Genomic DNA, 19,652 nt, shown 5'->3' with positions numbered 1-19,652 from the left:
CCATACCTTTAAGAGGTCTTTGAAGAAGACCAGTCTATCCTGGCTGATCCTAGCCACCACCTTCCTGGCTGCAGATACATAATGCAGGACCACTAGAGTTTAACTCATGCTCCTGCTGCCATTGGCCAAAGATGACTAATAAATCATCTTTGTATTGTATTCATTGTTTACTGTTGCCATAGTTAGTCAATTAATTTAAGTTGTCAACTGTTAAATTGCCAAATATTTTTAAATTTGATTCCTTCTCTTCTTTCAAGTGCGCAGGCAGTATTTAAGTACCAGTATTTAACACACACACACAAAAAAAATAGATTTTGGATTTAGTGTCACTTTAAGGTGTTTGATGAATCTCTCTTACAATGAAAGCTGTGATTCTTATTTCTAAACAATTGTTTTATTATTTAGCAGGGAACAGTGAAGGTATTCCAAAAGATTGAGTGTCCCGCGGCCCTGACTGGAGGAGGATGAGTCCTGGTCCTTCTCAACACAGAAAAGCAGCATTACTATATCTAGATGTTTTACAGAGTTTTATTTTTATCAACGTTTGGGGTATCTGACCCTAGTGACCCTTTATGAGACAGTGCCTCATATTGTAGTGAAAGACCCTCAATGATTTGCACACTTTTTTTGTTTGTTTTTTGTGAAGAAGGAGCGATAGCTGTTGATATGGCAACCTGTTCGAGACGACCAGGAGAGCGAATACAAAATCAGAAATCATATCGTTTGCAGAAATAGAAATCATAAGTATATTAGTTTTAACATATGGTATATGACAATAACTTATTTGCTCAGTGCAGCATCAATATTTTTGTTGGTGACCTTACAGGTCATCACATTTGTGAATTTAAAATATAATAAATATGAATTAAAGGGGGGAAAAAATGTGAAATGACAGGCTTCATAGCTACTCCACTCATTGGCTGCCTTGGTCTATCTGCTTACCATTGCTCTGGCTTTTTTTTTTACAGACTGTTACTGCACTCATTGTTGGAGCCAGAGAACAATGCTTGTCGCAAAGACAATATCTGACTTTTCAATAGTTGTGGGTGGTGGTGATGGTGTTTGAGGGTGCTGAAACTTAATTTGTCCCTCAACCCAAATCATATCAAATCATATTGATGATGGGACTCAGTGAATTCAGTGTGCTATGTTAGTGGAAGTGTTAATTTTGACTAAAGTTCTGTGTAGTTATATTTTGCTTTAGTTTTAGTCGACTAAAGTGGGTTTACAGGTTGGGTTAAAAGTGTAATATATTATTTAACATTTCTTCAGATTTCCTGGATCATATAACTGTTCAGAAACTCTGGGTTATCCACTTCTCCAATCGGTACAGGACAGCAATTTGTTTTAGTTCTTTCCCTAACATTTTAGTCTTGTTTTTATACATTGATGAAAACATTAAGATTTTGTCAATTTTGGTTTTATTTTTATTAGTTTTATTTATTGTCTAGTTTCCACCAATGAAAACATGTTTTTGATGAAAACTATGACAAAAATCATTCAACAACAAAATGAACACTGGTTAAACATAACATAATAAAGCAAATCAATGTGTTGTCACTGCTTAATTATCACCACCACTCACTCTGGGTAATGATCACCTACAGTATGTCTACAGTTACCATATCCGTCTGAAGCACTTTGTATAGCCAAACTTGGTCTTTATTTGTAGAAGTGATGGCTCTGTTGCTCTACGTCTCCCCATCCTGGAATGAAATATCTAAACATGAGATTCCCTATTTGTGTCCACAGTGCCGGCTACAGGTTCACTTTATTTTGTGCCATATTAGCTTTGTTTATATTACATCTCATCAGCAATAGAGTGACACCAAAGGGATAGAGAGGTGTTTCAACACAATTCAGCAGTGTCATGTCGTAAATGTCGAATACCAGTATCATCTTTATGCATCTTTTCTACGTCTAGGTACTGTCCATATTCTCATACATAATGTATTGTATTACATTTGTGCTGAATGCCCAGGTCTGAGGCATACAAAAAAAAGGACATTCAAAATATGACATTTCACATATTGTATGAATGTTTTATCAACATGTAGCAGGTAGCTTGACTTGAATTACTACTGCTGTATCGACAGCTCCCTCACCCTCTCTGTCCTTCTGTAGCTCAAAGTGCCAATTCTGTTTCCTCTCACCTTGCCTTTTAAGTTCTGCAAGAAGAGAAAACGTTGCTTGTATTTTTGTACGATTTGAAAAGATGCAATCCAAGATGACAGTCTCTCAAATTTGCCAAAGAGATATTATACAGCCTATTGGCTAAAACGGCAGACACCTTTGGAGAAGGTGAGGGGGGCTGTTGTGTGCACCGGTAGTAACAACATTGCTGTTTCCATTTTCCCCTCACTCATTGCTATTGTACTATCCCAAACAAATAAATCCAAATACTTTTTCCCTTCTTGTGTCTGTGATATATTTACCCATATGAAAAAAAAAGAAGAAAGAAAGAAAACACGTATGAAGTTTGTGCCCATTTAGATTTATTTTGGACAGGATAATTTATATGCACTTTCTGTACAGGACAGATATAATACAAACAGGGACAAAAGTGAGAAATGGACAATGAAAGCTATATAAAAGTAAAAAATGCATTTGAAACTTGCTGCCCAGGTAAGCTATGTAATAAAAGCCGGATCATATCACTCAGTGTAAAGTGACTCATCCACAGAAAATTAATTTTTCATGATGTTACTTGGTTTATTGCAGTCTAGAGGTTTTTTAGCTCATTCACACAACCATACACATTGCTTTTCCATCACATACAGTTTCACTATCCCCACACATACAGTAGATGAATACCTCTGCTACAAGCTCTCCTCCCAGATGAGTGTATAATACTGAGAATAAATGATCATAAGCCGTGATAATACTGTACCTTATCTGATTAGCTACCACTCCCTCAAAGCTAATATTTTAAAAAAAGAAAAAAGACCCATTATGTATGCAGTGTATTTCATTTCTCAGCTATCTGGCAGTTTAGATATCACTGAAATTTAAAGAGAAGGAAATAATAGCAATTCAAAATATCCTTGTGTTATTTTGGTGGAATTGCAATTGCACTGTACTGGAGCTTGCTAAGTAAAGTAAAGAAAAAAATAATAATATATAGAATCAATATTGAAAGCAAACAAAACAAAAACAAACTTATATTTTCAGGAATATCAAAAATACAAGTTAAACTGTGATGCATATGTCCTCAAACCAGAGTGATTGGGTCAATGCTGTGTGACGCATATGTTTACAAAAAAGTAGAAGGCACAGTTCCCACATTGAAAATATGGGTATACTGTATCACCACTAGTAAATATATATATAGTACTATATAACCTAACAAAAGCAGAAATATAGTTTACTCATCAACTGTTCAGTTCTAGCTGTCTGTGGCAGTAGTATCCAATCTACACTTTGTCTCCAGTGCATATTACAGTGATGCACTGAAAAAAATCTTACTGACCGTCTTCTTTTTTACCCTCTAGCCTCACTTAACTAATGCAGAGTGCGCCTTCACTGCTCATTAACGTAAATAATCCTCAAATGAAATTTACAGTGTATAGTGCTGAAGAAAAAAAAAAAAAAAGAAATCCCGTAGTAGAGGTGCAGATAAATAATAATGTGACGGCATCACTAGTAAAAACCTATTAGTCATACCTTATCCACAACTGGTGGGATCTAAATAACTAATAAAATCTATTGTCACACCTGCACTCGAACGCTCAAGCTGAGACATTCAATGTTTGTGGAAGCAAAACATCACGAGGATTAACCGGAAATTCTCGGAGTGAATTTCCAGAGAAACTAGATTCTTAGTAGTGTAACATGTTCCTTGAGGTGGTGATCCGCCCCCCCTCCCCCTAGTCACACCTCTGGGCCCTCTTGAAAACAACATCACACAACTCAAACACGTCATTTTCTTTCTTTCTCCCTTTTAAAAATGGCCCATTAGTGGACAAAAGGGGGACAGCAGGCTGCTAGTAGAAGATGGGTGCAGATCGGTCATCAATGAAGGTGGGCCGGAGGTAGACCTCCAAGGAACGGTCACTGTGGGGAGAGGAGGGGTGAGACAAGGAACAGCGACAGTTAGGTTGAACACATGACAAAAATGACAGAGATACATGGTCAACTATGAAACCACACCCAAAGAAATCATCCTTCCCCTAGATTTGTTTCTTACAGTATGCTGAGCAAACAGTGGCAGTATCTACTGTGAGTTTTAGCAAGCATGTAGTGAGAAAACTAGTAAAAAAAAAGGAGAAAAAAAAGAAGAAAAAAAACAGCTTGCAATAGGCATGCATGCATGGTTAGTGTCTTCTCTGTATGATTTTGTGATACACACACAGACAAAGAAATTTTAAAAAACAAAAATCAAAGTAATTCTTTTACAACCCAAGGCCTGCTGGACTGACAGAATCAAATGCTGCCACATCCATGGAGGCCAAAGGACAGAAAAGACCAGTGATTTCCAGCATCCTACTGTAGCCAGACAGCCAATGACAGCATAGAGAACCAGGCAGTAAGAAAGAGAAGGAGAAAAGTGATTGGCTGGCTGGAAGGCGATGGAGGCTGGTGACTTACGGAGGTCCTGTTCCCTCAGAACCGGGACAATTCTGGACCCAAACTGGAAGGTAAAGAGAACCTTTGGGTTTGAATGGCTCATCTTTCAAATCATGCATGGGTCACATTTTGTAACAACACTGCTGGTTAGTCTGGTGCAAGATGAATATATTGTAGGTTGATAATAAAGAACTATAACTGAAATGAAAGATGGAAAAACAGAAGTACAGACTTCATGCTCAACATGCTGTAAACCCTGTTGCTCCTTTTCAAACCCCTAAACTTCGTGATGTAAATGCAATGCAATCAACAGGCAGCTGTCTGAAGTTGTGTCTGCTAAAATGTGTGCATTGTTATGTTTATCTCCCAAATACAATTCAAACACAAACCGAAAAAACACTTCAAATACAACCAAAAAAAAAGAAATACAAGCAGGCAGGCAGAGTTCAGATACTCACAATACGCACACTATACACAACACCACCACACACTGACAGTGACACAGAGAGCAGCACAGAGGCTATGGGTGTTACTCTGGGAGGGGTAAAGATGTAACTGCATGCTGCTTGAAGGGTGGAAGTTTGGAAAAAAAAAAAAAAATATTATGATTGGGGAGGGGGAATCAGTTCAGAGCCGTAATTTTGAAACAAAGAATGTGTGTTCAACAAAACTGAAAACGTCATCGTCACTGACAGAACAGATTTCTCGTCAGACCAGACGGTTTATTAATATATAGAGATATATTTTATTTAGAATACCTTTGTAAAAAGTCACCATACATTCAAGGTCAATTTTCAGTATCACATTTTTTCTGGTTTCCCTCCACAGCATGCATAAGATAAACACTTCAACTAATCAGTAGTTTCTCATTGTTTCTGGATTTTTTTTTTTATTTTCTTTAATTTTTTTTTACAAGGACAATAATTTTTAAAAAGAAAAGACCAAAAAAAAAAAAAAAAAAAAACTACATTGCCACTCAGGGAATACAATCATAAATAACACTGAGAGCTGCAAAAGCTGTGGTTGTCATTTAACCTAAAAACTAAGTCACAGCTGTTATTGAGGATACTCAAACAGAAGAGCAAAGACCCCAAACTGAAGGTTATACTGGAGTGAGCCATTTTATTTTAACCGACAATTCTCGCAGGATGTTCAGCCACGAATGGCAAAAAAAAAGAAAAAAAAAAAAAAGACTTCTGTGGGGCTGAGGGTGGAAATTGCAAATTTATATGAAGACATGTTTTTGCAATGATCATAATACAGTGCAATTTGGTGGACTGACGGAAACAATTTATATATATATTTATATATATATAGATATATATACCGTATATTCTTGAAGCCACTTTGAAGATTTGCTTCATTGCACATAAGTATGTGTTTAATAGAAAGAAAAAAAAAAGCAAAGTAAGGCAAATATGACACAACACCCACAACACCACGCACACACACACACACACACACACACACACACACACACACACACACACACACACCCTCTGGACAGAAAATCAAGTGTAGCACTGACACAAGGAAGCACAGCGCGACCTACGGGATCTCTCAGAACAGAAACATAGTAATCTGCTGCACAGCCTTACTTTGAACAAAGCTTTTTTTTTTTTTTTTTTTTTTTTTTAGCATGTGTGTGTTGGGTGGGAACTCGATAATACTGGGCCCACGTGTGCTTAAAAAGGCCATTCAGCCAGTGGCTTTAGTACAATGACATTGAAGTCTTTTGGCACTTGTACAGTACATGAACATGTCCTTTAGTTTGACAAAATGACACAACCATGTACATGCATGAAAGACAAGCAGTAGCAAAGGCAGTCTCTTGAGAGATCAGTTCATGATGGTGGACTGTGATTCAGAGATTATTCAGAGTCCATATCGCTGCATGCCGAGCAGGTAGGCCCCGCTCTGGCTCTCTCGCTCAACGCAATCCTCCACCCACCAACCGCTACTGTCCACACCGACACCACCAGCAGCAGCACCCAGGATGGACGGAAGGAGGAAAGGAGGGACCCGGGGAGGAAGAGAGGACAGAAAGGAGGGATGAAACTGGCCTCTTCCACTTGGAGAAGGGGTGTGTGTGGAGGCAGAGGAGGAGTAGGAGGAGAGGTGGAGATAAGTGGACAGGAGGGAGGCTAAGAGGAGGGGGAAAGATGGGGAGGAAGAGGCCCCTGTGCTATCCGGAGCTGTCTGTGTCTGTCTGTATGTCTGTTCTCACACAGTCGAAATCAATTTGCCATCAGGACTGTCACTGTGGAACAAAGAGAGAAGGAAGCTTGCCAGGTCGGACACACTCAGAGAGAAATGGAGAAAGACAAGACAGGCACAAGGAGGCATGGTAGAGTTTAGGAGAAGTGTAGGTGGGGTCAGGAAATCTACGCTGCCCCACCTACAACTACAACTCCAAAAACACCTGCCGTGATCAGGAAGATTGGACTTCCAATTCCCTCATCAACACCTTTTTATTTACTTTGAATTCAAAATATATTTGCTGGTTGGATATTATTGCCCACATCATGCTGTTTTAATGAAGATTTCTTTTACTGACAAGTCGACAAAAAAACAAACACAGAAATTACTGTTGATGAGAAAATCAAGTCATCTCCTTAGCTGGAGGGATGTAGTGTTAGATTAGTCTGTTGGGGTGAATACACCCTGCAGGACAGTGTTGTCTCAAAATACTGATACAGAAAAAAAACACATTCAGAGCAGACAAGAGTATGTAAAACAGCTTGACACTGGCGCCCAAAGCTCCAGGCTGACAAGCAGTGATGACTGAGATGAAGTCAGCATGATGTCTACTGTCACAACACGTACTCCACCAAACACCAGTACGACTGCACATACTCCTCTAGGCCATTTCTTTCTCCCGCACACGCGCACTCTGTCTCTCCCACAAAACACACACACACATTTATATACATGTACACAAGGATGTACTCCCTGATTGGACAGAAACAGGCTCAGCGTAATTCCTAAACCTAACCTCACACAACCCTGGTGAGTCAGCTAGGACTTGATAGGATTACGGCGCAAATATCCTGGGCCAAGAGCACTCTGACAATAAACTGAGACACTGACCCCGGTTATACTGTATTCATTACTTTAACGAGCTATTCAAAAAGCAAGGGCAAAGGAGGAAAGGACAAAGAAGACAGTAAAAACTTATTCAAAGGAAACACTGTGCATACATCAAATCTATTGCTTAAGCCAAACTATACTACTCACTACTTCTGAAGCCATTAGTCTAGTAATTGATTAGAAAATAATGAATGGCGTCATTTTTGATAATTGATTATCTGTAAAAATCACCTCTCAAAGAAAAAAAACTACAGAAAAATCTCTGGTTCTAGCTTCTCAGGTGTCACGTTTGTAAATTGGATATATTTGGCGTTTTTGACTTGGTCAGACAGAACAGACCATTTAAAGATGGCTCTAGGAAACTTTCACAATCAAAGTCCCTTCATTATGACATTTTATAGACAAATAAATAGCAAAAATAATCTACAGCAAACAGTAAAATAAAAACTCCCTATACTACACAGATGTAGGTGACTGTGCTTTGTTTCAGACACTGTGTGGAACTGCAGACTACGGATAATTCCTTATCAAGTTAACTGTATACTAACTTCAACGTCTTGTAGTAACACAAATTATGCAATACGTGCCGACAGACATTAATCAAAAAGCCAATTAAAGTTCACAGAATGAAAGCAAATCGTTCTCCTCGTTTGTTTTGCAAGATCATCCCGGAGATATCTCACCACTGTCTACCGTTTATCCAGTGATTTGCAGCTGTGTCTGGCTCCACCACATCCTTTTGTCCAGTGCATTGCTATACATCAACGGCACACTCAAAAATATACTAATATACTTTTATTTTGGTATACTAAATATTCTCATCTAAACCTGCAAATGTGCATGAAGCATTTAATTGAGACACTGCGTGCATTAAGCATGTTGCCTTGCTGTCTGTGTTAGAGCACGTTGTAACTCATTACCTCAGATAAATGGCATTTCACTTGATAGATTACTTCTAAAACTATACAAATTAAACAATTCAGGTGCCAGCAGCAGTCATATCAGTCAGTACGTAGAGGGCAGGGCAGAAAAGGCACTTACCTTGTGGCAAAGCGGCCGTCATAATCCTCAATAGCAGGCTGAAAAGATAAAAGTAATATTTCTTACTTTGTGTGCTTGCATATCTAAGATTGAAGTACCTGCTGTACTTGCATACAAACACTAGGTGGCAGCAGGAATTGAGCAAAAGCCCCCTTTTCTGTTACTGCAGGATTACTCATATCCAATTATGCAACCCAAGACTAAACCAGATGGGGGCCACAAATTAACTGAGCAAGAGTAACAAGTGTTTTGCGCGTTGTTCGTGGATACTACACATGTTAAGTTGTACCTGTGTGCCAAAGCCTGCCATGCTGTAGGGTCGTGGGCGGGTCTGTGCTAGGCTCTGAGCCAGGAGCCGGGCGGTCAGGCCGTAGTCAGGTGTAGGCAGTGATCCATCATTCTCCAACAGGTTCCCTGTGCTGCTACTTTTCCCATGATGCAGGCTGAGAGAGGAGGAAAAAAAGACCTCAGACTTGGGCTCATTCGAGCTCATTAAATTGACTCACAGTTTATGATCAAATGCTGCATACTTCACTTTGAGCTTCTCACTGTCACTCTCAGGCAGCACGCGCGTGTAGGAGAAGGGGAACCAGCCACGCCTGAGAAAAGCAAAGACCTTGTTAAACTCAGACTCAACATTCACTGTACCTGCTTGTGAGAGAAATATTTATCCAATCTCACAGTGTTGGTTCGGGCAGAATAGAATAAATGAATACATTACTTACATCTTATTCTTCTCGTTCTCCCCATAGTGCCAGCCATCGCGTGCTTCAGGCACTAGCAGGGTGATGACATCTCCCTCAGAGAAGCTAAGCAGGGTGCTGTTGTCACCCGCAGCGTGGGAGAAGATGGCCTGCACACGGGCGCGCCCGTTCTTTTCCAGGCCTGCTGCCATGGAACTGGACCTGGGCAGGGTCCGTGTCTCTCCTAAGGAGGTTTCAGACAGAGACAATGATCGGTGATGTAAAATGAACGAAGAATTCAGAGTCACAAACGCTCTGTATAACTGGAGTATGCAGTGCTAAGGTAACATTTATGTGTTTTTAGGAACAGTCAGCAACCAGGCAGATGTTCCAAATTTAGCTTTTACTTGAATGCACTGTTGAACGGCATTTGTAAACATCCATATATCACTGCCTAACTGATACTGTGGCATAATCTCCAGAAAAAAAAGGGATAATAGATGAGATGATTGGACAATCTCATGCCAGGATTTCTCATTAATTCTGCTTCTTAGTATGCAAAGTGTGTTGCTGTCTCTTGTCCTTTGTGACACTGAAAAGCAATGGCAATCTGCCCAACGGCCAACACTGTAATTTAGCAGAAACGTTGGTGATAAACCTTACTGTGATGGCAACTATTCATGTGATGTGAACACTGCATACTTAGAGATAGAAATATGTTTGAGGCTCAATCAAATATACTGATTGTGATGTTCTTGCTGCAATGCTCCTGTTGCTCATTAAATTCTAGCGGTGTTTGGATATCTTACCCACTGGGTTCTTATTCTTAGCCGGGGCAGGCCTGCGGACAGGAAGGGTGTTGGAGTAGACATCGCTGACCTGTCTCTGGGGCTGAGCCTGGGACTGGCCCTGCGCCTGGGTTTGAGGGGATGAAGGCCTGACTTGGGACACGGACATGGTTCCTCCATCCGTCCAATATTCCTCCCCATGGACTCCTGTTGTCCCGTTGACCATGGACATACCATCAGGGCCCATCAGCCTCTGGAATAAAAGTAAAATAGTGAAAATAACTATAGATTTCACAAAATATTTAGAATATGCTCAAGTGATGATATGTTATGACTAACATTTGCTGCACTCACATTGATTCATCTTGAGAAAAGATTAATTATAACTTCGGAGTCTCTGAGAGTTCATCTCAGTCTAGTCTGTCAGCTGCTTTCCAGCATAAAATGTGGATTCTAAACAGCTCATTATCGAGTGCCATCTTGAAAGTGAGACTAGATGTTTGCCTGATATGCCTCTTTATGGCGGGCCAAAAGGTGGACATTAATATAGAAGCAGTAGCTCCTTCACCGTGGTGAAAGGAAATTCTAATTCCAGGTAAGTAATTAAAGAAAAAAAACGAACAAGAAATAACAAGTAAAACTGACCGCTGGGTGTCCTAGACCACTGCCCATGAAGACAGCCAGCTCTGGGGGCACAGGTAGAGGCTGGGCCCCAGGGATAGGGTCTGAGATGACCAGATTGGATTTGGAGCTATGCAGGGGGCTTGTACCCCCGAGGGCGGCAGAGCCCATCTGCTGGGCCAGGAGCATGGCCCTCTCTGGCAGTTTGTTGGGGTCTGAGCAAGCCTGTTGCCACACTGGAATCTTCTGGGTCAGAAGGTCTTTACCCTGGAAGGAGGAAGGAAAAAAAAATGAAGAAGAGAAGAGATAGAAAGATTGTAGCGGCAGTGTGACCAGAGAATAAAAGCTTCAATTTGCTCCCTATTCTCTAAAAAAAACATTCAGTTCTCAAAGGTTTTTCTTCACTATGCATCCTTGACCACTGCCCTTTGCTCAGCTATGATAATGTACTGCGTGGGTGAGGATGTGGGACAGAATCGCATGCAACCAAGCTGCCCACTTCAGCATCTCACAGCCTGTGGACACGGCTGTTCTTTATACAAGCATAGAATTTAGTTTAACGTACAGACAGAAATGCATTCGTGTACAGTACACATGCATGCACACACACACACAAACAAAACACAGACAGTTTTGTCTCTTTGTATGTGTTAATTTGCAGCTCTCACCATCTCTTTCTCTAATAGAGACACACACACACACACAGCTTTTGCACACAGACAAACACACTCTAGGAACCCTCTGGGAGAGGGTTCTTCAGTTTGCTGAAGGTGAACTCTTCCCACGCACACCCCCATCCTGATTAATGACTAGACTCCATGTTGAAAAAGAAGCGACACACACACACGCACACACGAACACACACACACACGAACACACACACACACACACACACACACACACACACACCTCCTCCAGCCACATCTTCAGGCTGGCAGTTCACACCCACCACTAATCTCAGGAGACTGATGTACTCCATTACCCAAGAATATCAAATTCTTGCATGCATTTGTGGCACAAAACACACACAGACGTACACACAAAAACAAAACAAAAAAATGACTAAAGCCTGGTTTGATATGGCTCCATTACCTTTGATGGTATGATATAGCAGGAATGTGTTTGGATTCAAACGTGCCTTGCTTTAAATGTCAACAGCGACGTGAAAAGAAATACATGCAGCGTTTATAAAATTCTCAAGTGACAGTAAACAATATAGGTGATAAACGGTTTTGCAGCGCTTGTCCTGTTCATTGCACGGAGATCTGATTTCAACCCATCTTTCTCTACATCAATCTGGATGCGTTTTTCTATAAAAGCCAGTTATGAAGCAAACAAGAGAGGCAGTACTCTCCACAAAAACGGTGGACAGACGCTCGAATGTGCAATGATGGATTACGGCTTCAGATATAGCTGTCAGCAGGGCATTGTCTAAAGTCTTAATGAATTTTTAAAATGAAGAGGCCTCTATGAGCTGTCAAAGCTAATGTGACTTTGAATTATATCTCCTAGTATGCACTTTTGTTGGATAATGGTCTACAGCAGGCATGTTTCAAATAAAACAGAGATGACAAATGGGGAGTATCTGGCTATACTCAACACTGTAGCACAAAGGGAATAAGTTAACTTTCATAAATTGACCGAACAAGCTCTGCTCTACACATTTCCTTTTTTGAACATGTTGGACAGAGAATATGTTTCTGATTAGCTGAACGATTAAAAGAACTGAAATTAGACTCAACTTTTCTAATTACTGAGGTGAATTATTTGATGACTGAACTAATTTTTCAAGGAAACACCAATTTGGATCATATCTGTGCATAACCTTTAGACCTGAAAGCCAATTTTCTCAATCAGCTTGTTGCAATGTATTTTTCAATGTAATTTTGCAATGTATTTTTCCTTTCCTTTCTCAGTGATTTAAAAAACAACAATAAAAAAAACAAAAAACATGATCATTTAGATTTTAACAACATTTATACAGTATGATGACAGTTGTGGGTGTCGTTTGCCAGTACGGTCAATCAAAATCTAATCAAATCACACCCACACAATAATTAGTTTATGTGTAAACTATTACTATTATTACCTATTTATACCTTTTTTTTTTACTTATTACTTATCATTAATACTACTATTATTATTTACTGAACATTCATTTAGTTTGCTAGTATTGCTTTTTTAGTCATGAATATATAAAAAATACTTCAGATTTTTAAGTAGCAGTCTTGACTTAAATATCTTCTTCTTTTTTATGTTTTCTTGAAAACGTTAGCCATGACTTCCTGCAACAAAGTTCAGCTGTAAACACCAAATGTGTCCGTATCTATTCTAATCCTACTGTATGGTGTTCACGTCTCATCGTCTGTTGACAGTCATGAAATGACACTTGGACTTACCTTGCCATGGTAGGCGCTGCTGTTCTTGGCCACGGCACACTGGCGATCCACCAAGAAGCAATACCTGCGGCGTTCCTCAGACAGGGCTGTCTTGTATCCCTCAGCGATGAAGGTGTCCAGCTCAGTCTGCTTACTGCTGATGGTCTCCACAAACTAATAGAGAATGCACAGTGACAAGAAGACATGGGCATCATTTAGAACAGTGACACTTTGCCTACAGATTTGTACAGCAAAAAAAAATCATACTTTTTTTGTTTGTTTGTTTTATATGCCTAATTATTGCAGTGAGTGCAGATATCTGAGATTAGACTTAGCCACTTTTCACATTTAGTGGGTAAGACTGATAGACAGAAGGTCAAGGAGATGGAAAGTGTCAAAGCAGCTACAGTAGCTGGCTAATATTAAATATTCTGCTTTACATTCAAACAATTACAGACACTCGCGCTTAGAAGCTGCTCAGTACAGCACAATCACATACTGCCAATCACAGCACAGCTCCTCTGGAGCAATTAAAGGTTAAGTGCACCTTGGCGGTAATAGTTGGGAAAGGAGAGAGCCTCGCTCAGTAACTTTCTCTAGTCAGATTTTCCCTGCCGAGTGCTACAAAGCCAAGGCAATTATTACTGAAGATCCCACAGCGCGGAGGAGGAACTGCTCACAAAGAACGACTAATCTATTTTATGTGTTGGACAATAACAAATAACAGGTGTGTTAATGTAAGTATAAGACAGCGATGGAAAAGAGGGGGTTCCAGTGCAGTTTGTCTTAGCATGAATACTCTAAAAATGAAAACACGTGCAGACACAAACAACATGATCAGTAACAGCGGTGAGAAGTGTGTGTGTGTGTGTGTGTGTGTGTGTCGGCTGAAAGTTTTAGATACTGTACTGTCAAAGTAGGTCAATGATGTCCAGTTTTATGGCTTTAATACTGTAACATCTGCTGTTAAATAATGACCCAGAAGAGAGTGTTATATTTACATGCAACGATTTGACCTAGACTGAAATATTCTTTGGGGTTTTGGGGTTTTTGAAGTTTGTTATATGGGGTATGTCTCTCAAATATAACTGCAATCAAACATGTTTCTTTTGGTATATGAATAAATCTGGCTTGTCATGGGCAATCACCAAATGCATTTTATTCTGAATATTACCAATGACAAAAATGTCAAACTTGTTTTGTTGACACATGACTAAATGGCATGACTCTTCCATATCAGGACACGATAAAGACAAGTACTCAAGTTTGTGGATGATTCTGTTAGTTGTGTAATTTCAGCCGCAGGAGAGAAAAAATAATCAGATTTCCTGTCGTTGTTACTGCAGCGGTGTGATTAATATTGCCTCAGGATGAGCATTCTCACAGCATTAGAGACGTTTTTAGAAAGTTTCACTTATAATTCCATAAAAACTCATGAAAAGATTAATGAAGTTTGCACTCCAACTTATGGAGTTCCTCCCTGCAGCCAAATGCAAGTTCCTGTGGTGCCACCACACGGTGCAGATGTATTTCATTTAGTAACCACCAGAGCACACTATTCCCCACTGCCAATAACCACAAGGCAAGTTCATTGCAATTCAAAGTGTGGAGGAATACTTCAGGTGGCTAAACGATACTGAACACAAACATTTTGGGGAATGGCATTTTGCATTAGTATTGGAAGAAATCCACAAACACCATTAAACAAATCCACAGAGCCAAATCAAGGAAGAGCTTGACCTTATTCTGTTCTATCCGTGCTTCTTAAGCTTAAACTAAGTGCTCTGAAACCGGTTCAGTTGTTAGCTTTGGCTCTTGACAGGCACGCCATTCAGTTAAAAGGACGGAGCACGGCCTCGACAAGGTGAGGAGCCTTCTCCTCTTGTCAAATCTACATGGACCAATTCTCCGAGCCTTCAAAAGGTCACCAAAGTAACCCAAGACAATGAGTGCAGTGGGAAAAGCCCGAGCAGACACCAGCCACTATTATATATGAGCGACTTCAAGTTACATCATAGCTGGAATGACTTGTTTTGCAAAGGCTGTGAATAAAAATGAAAACCTGCTGCATGTCGATGCAGTTCTCTGCAAACATCAACTGATCTGTGCGTCCCCTTGCACTGACATATCCAGGACAAAATCCTAACACGGCAGCAAAAAAAACCCCAAAAAAACAGGGCATGTGACATTACGCACTTGAACATCAATACAGTTTACAGAGATAGGAAAGGAGAGACTCACACCCTTCCAAAAGTGAGGCATATTCACAGCACACAAAAGTGTTTATACTCCTTTTTATTCCTATTTATGCATGGACTCAAAAGCATTCGTTTCCTGCACAGTTACGAGCTGCTTAGGTTTGCTCTTCTGTTCCATCATCATCAGCACTCTTAGGAATCAAAAGAAATGTATTGTAATGCTCCGGGGCACAACAGAAAGCACCAACACCTACAGTACCTGCTTGAATCTGCCATGTGTGTTTATCTATCGCACTTGCACATCAATAACTCCCATTTTTTCTGCACATGTACGTATCCACAATTTGTTGGAATCACTTTCCGAATTTGATGGCAGCACGCTGAAAGAAATCCAGAGCTATCAAACATCTCCAGATATTAATTCTGAATCATGAACTCCATCTCTCTCCTCCTCCGGCTGGTCTCTTATTAACAGCCAGTGCAAAGGAGTTTATCTAGATGTAACCCCCTTTCTATGGTACCTTGGTCCACTCCACTGAACTACACAATGAGCTGATTATCATTTTGGCAGGGGCTTTACCCATTGATGAGATGGCGCAGTAAAAGTGTCTGAGGACAGACAAAAGAGAACCACAGAAGTGAGAAAGACAACAGTGAAGAGAGAGAAAGAGCAATGGAGATGGCGATCAATGAAACGCGGCCGCCATCTGTGTCCGCTGCCAGACTCGGACATACTTTACTTTTTAATGAAAAGAGAGGAGATAAAAAGGAAAACTTCTCATCTGCTGAAATAACACAGATGTGGTGGAGGAGGACGAGGGGGAGGAAATGTTGAACTCGCCTTAGCAACTTTTACATTTATTTTCTCGACTGCCTCTTATTGGCCGAAAGTCATCTTCATCTACGCAAAATAAACGAAACACTCTCGAACGACGACACATCTTTAGTCGGTCACTATCTAATCCGATCATGCTTGTCATTGTCAAGTGCAGGTCTTGAGGGAGTGCAGGGCTCTCTCCTTCTCTGTGTGTTGTCCACCCCGGGGGACTCTGGCACAAACGATTTGACTTTTCTCTCACACGCCCACAGCTGTGATATGATCAGTAAAAGTGAGCAGGCTGAAAATGAGAAAGGGAGATTGATTTTCCTTTTCCCTGCTAAACGACTGTACGTTATGAGTCCGGAGCTTGATGAGTTCGCTCCTCTGCACAGATGGGCCCAATTGATCAGTCATACAGACTCAGTAAAGAGTGTTGGGTAATGCCGCTATTCTCTCTAATATGCACCGAATTTAAAATTGTCAGCCCGTTGTGCTGTGCTAGTGGTTTGGCCTGAGTCCATCTGTCGCCACATCAACTTTGATCCATAGCAGGATACTGTCTCAATCAGTATAAACTACTGGAAATGAAATATGGTATCATGGTACTTGGGGGACAAATCATAAATTGTTCTTTGGCTGGATGGTGACAGCAGACAAAAGGTTAGGAGTTCAAACTTTAAATTAGGACAAATAAAATAACAAAATCTAGAATATGAATCTTTCCTTTTGTGGCCCAAGACATTTTGTATTAGCTGAGCACATCTGTACTCATCTGGGGTTTTATTTTTAATACTCCCACTGAAGACAAAGTTAAATTAGCATAACTAAGTCATAATGTGCAAGTAAGCCAACATATTTGTATTTGGGGTGTAATGAACTCTACGGGCCCTTATTATAGATTTTGATTTAATCTACTTTAGTACTTCTTCATATTTTGGGGCAAAACTAGAAAGAAAATATTTCAGCATCCCTGATTCTATTTAACAAATTATGTTTTAAGTTATACTCCAGACACATCAGAGGCCTAATGATCCAACACATGACACAGTCAGACAAGAACATGTGACAACTTGCCATTCTTGACTGAGATTTACTTACTTGGTGCACTCCTACACCCTTCCTATAATGAGCCCTGCTCAATGCAAAACTGGCCTGCTGCACACACTGCTAACTTTGGCACCTTATGACGACACCTCATACAACATCTCCTCATGGCATCCTTGACACAGTGGAACAAACACAATCTGACACAGCAGTCAGATCAATCCAAAACTGACATACCATCCCAGACAAGAAAGGGCAGATGTGTTTGTGTGTGTGTGGACGTGTGCAGCTGTATAAACTCAGATCTCTGGGCAGAGAAGGCGCTTCTTTTTTACAATCTTGATAGAAAAGAGGTAGAAAAGTTTACATAACCAGTGAACTCTACGTGTTTGTAGATTTCTTGTTTCTGGTCCGGCTATCCATCCGATTCTGTCATGGCCGGTCTCACTTCACAGCAAGACCAACAGGAGCTCAGCAATTACCCTGCAAGCCTTGACCTGTTAGGTTGAGATTTTTGTTTCCATCCCTCCAGGCGGTCTGACTTCCAGCTTCCAGTGAAATCTTTGTAAAGGAACAGCAGTCACAGTGTCGCCATTTTCTGCTGCATCATTTTCTCTCTATTTGACAGCAATGCTGGCTACAGAACTAAACCAATAAATAACTTGTAAACAACAGCACAGTGAAGGCCTCCGATATAGGGTTGAATACAGAGATTGCGCAAGTGTGTAAGTGTGTTTATGTAGGAAAGAAAGAAGACTGTCGTGACTTCGCCTGTCAACTAGGTGGTCGAGTGACGTGAAACTAAATGCGTAAGATAACGAATTAATTCATGCCTAACACTGAAGGTTCATTTCAAGTCATTTCACCTGAGCTGCTCTGTTGGAGTTTTCTTTGCTATGAAAATAAGCACATGAATGACGACGCCTAAAGCAAACTGCTGTCTGTTCCCTCAGTGAATCACATGACTGCTTCTGTTTGACATATACTCATTTTGACAAGTTTGAAAAGCCACTGTTGATGTAAATGAGCTGTTGGAGGATACAATAAGAATATGTGGGCATTTTATCCATGCTGTATGTAGCAGTTACACTAGCATGCCCTCTGTGTGCCATGTCACCTGACCACCTTTACCAAAATATCACGAAATAATTAGAAAAATGGCAGAATCTGAGGTAGCTAAGATAATTTGCCATCTTATCTACTCTTTGGATAATTGAGTCAGCTATTTTGTGGCGTAGCTTTACTCATTCTGTTAAAACCCTGATCAAAGCCATGTGCCGAAACACATTGGCTCAAGTAAATACATACTCTCTTCCAGTACATCAATTAGTGCTGCTGTCTTATTTTCTCTTTCATGTGTCCAATTATGTGTGTAGATGTACGATTGGCAAGGGCACACAATTCATAATCAAACCTCCACTATTTGCCTTCCCACTCAGGGCACCTTGTCGCCACTGCCTCCACCCCCATCCTTGCTGTTTGGTGTTTTACTTTATGAAGAATAAAGTCATTATTTTGCACCAAAACTCATTAAGCTCACCCACATGCATGCAAAGTCTGCTAAAACTAAACTACAACAGTGCTATGAACCGGCTAAAGAGTGTCATTTCCAGGTATTTTGTCCCTTTTTTGTGTTTAACGGTGGACCATCACAATATAAGATTACGGTCATATGAGCCATTTTCATTCTAAGAACTAATGAAGCATGAGGCTTTGTGCAAAAATCCAGCAAGTGGCTCACCTGCATCTCCTTCTCTCCGTACTTGGAGGGGTTCTTGCTGCCCTGGCTCTTCCTGCGCAGCTTCTTCAGTTCAGCCTGGCACTTCTCCAGACTCTCCCCTTTGCTCTTGTGTTCCATCTGGTATTTCTTCAGGGCAGCCTATGTGGGACAACAGGCAAAGCACAAACACTAAATTAGGACCAAAAATTTAAAAGCCTAGGTGAAAGAAAGCGGGGTGTAGATGAGTAAAATACATTACATTACTGCCGACACGTTTCTGAAAGTATGAAAATAATCTTGCAGATCCTTGAAAGTTGCTGTAGATATGTAATCATCACAGAATTTCACTTTTTGTTGAAGTTCTTTGTGGCACTGCAGACGCACGCCTTTGTTTTGAAACCTCCTTGGTGTGTTCACAAAGGCTTTAACATCTGAAAGCAATCCTTTTAATTAAAAAATAAAGTCAGTTCATATGATTCTTTCCAATGTTTGCTTATTATTTATCTTCCTGGTCAGCCCATGACTGTGTCTCTTAATAAATCCACAGTAATTGATTACCCATCTCAAGCAGATTTCATGTGGATCTGCGTAGTGAAAATACAAATTGAAGCTTGCAAAGCAAATAAATAAATAAATAAATAAATAAAAACTATTGTGTGATTTGTAGAACAAGCAAAGCCACTGGTCTGGTCCTTTTCCAGCC

General features: G+C 40.3%; 2 protein-coding genes across 9 annotated transcripts in view; one reads left to right on the top strand and one right to left on the bottom strand.

The window, feature by feature from the left end:
- Positions 1–2,408, top strand: part of aatka (apoptosis-associated tyrosine kinase a) — a 32,151-nt gene extending 29,743 nt beyond the window's left edge. For 3 of the 4 annotated variants that reach the window (XM_019261105.2, XM_027284980.1, XM_019261107.2), the window contains one exon: positions 406–2,408. In XM_019261105.2, the coding sequence (XP_019116650.2) occupies positions 406–437 (32 nt within the window). In that variant the 3' untranslated portion in view covers positions 438–2,408. The remainder of the gene's footprint in view (positions 1–405) is intronic. The other variant, XM_019261106.2, reaches the window with a different exon arrangement.
- Positions 2,409–2,475: 67 nt separating this feature from the next.
- Positions 2,476–19,652, bottom strand: part of baiap2a (BAR/IMD domain containing adaptor protein 2a) — a 49,190-nt gene continuing 32,013 nt past the window's right edge. The window contains exons 6-15 of one of the 5 annotated variants that reach the window (XM_010756871.3): positions 18,971–19,108; positions 13,189–13,341; positions 10,814–11,056; positions 10,190–10,421; positions 9,423–9,624; positions 9,228–9,296; positions 8,987–9,140; positions 8,698–8,735; positions 4,588–4,630; positions 2,476–4,053 (exon numbers count right to left, since the gene is read on the bottom strand). In XM_010756871.3, coding sequence (XP_010755173.2) covers positions 4,603–4,630; positions 8,698–8,735; positions 8,987–9,140; positions 9,228–9,296; positions 9,423–9,624; positions 10,190–10,421; positions 10,814–11,056; positions 13,189–13,341; positions 18,971–19,108 — 1,257 coding nt within the window. In that variant the 3' untranslated portion in view covers positions 2,476–4,053; positions 4,588–4,602. The other 4 variants (XM_010756870.3, XM_019261108.2, XM_019261109.2 and 1 more) reach the window with 4 other exon arrangements.

This window comes from Larimichthys crocea, chromosome XII (assembly GCF_000972845.2).
Source record: "Larimichthys crocea isolate SSNF chromosome XII, L_crocea_2.0, whole genome shotgun sequence".
NCBI classification, from domain to species: Eukaryota; Metazoa; Chordata; class Actinopteri; family Sciaenidae; genus Larimichthys; species Larimichthys crocea.
The sequence above is the reverse complement of the archived record's forward strand: the minus strand, read 5'-3'. Positions and strand labels throughout refer to the sequence as shown.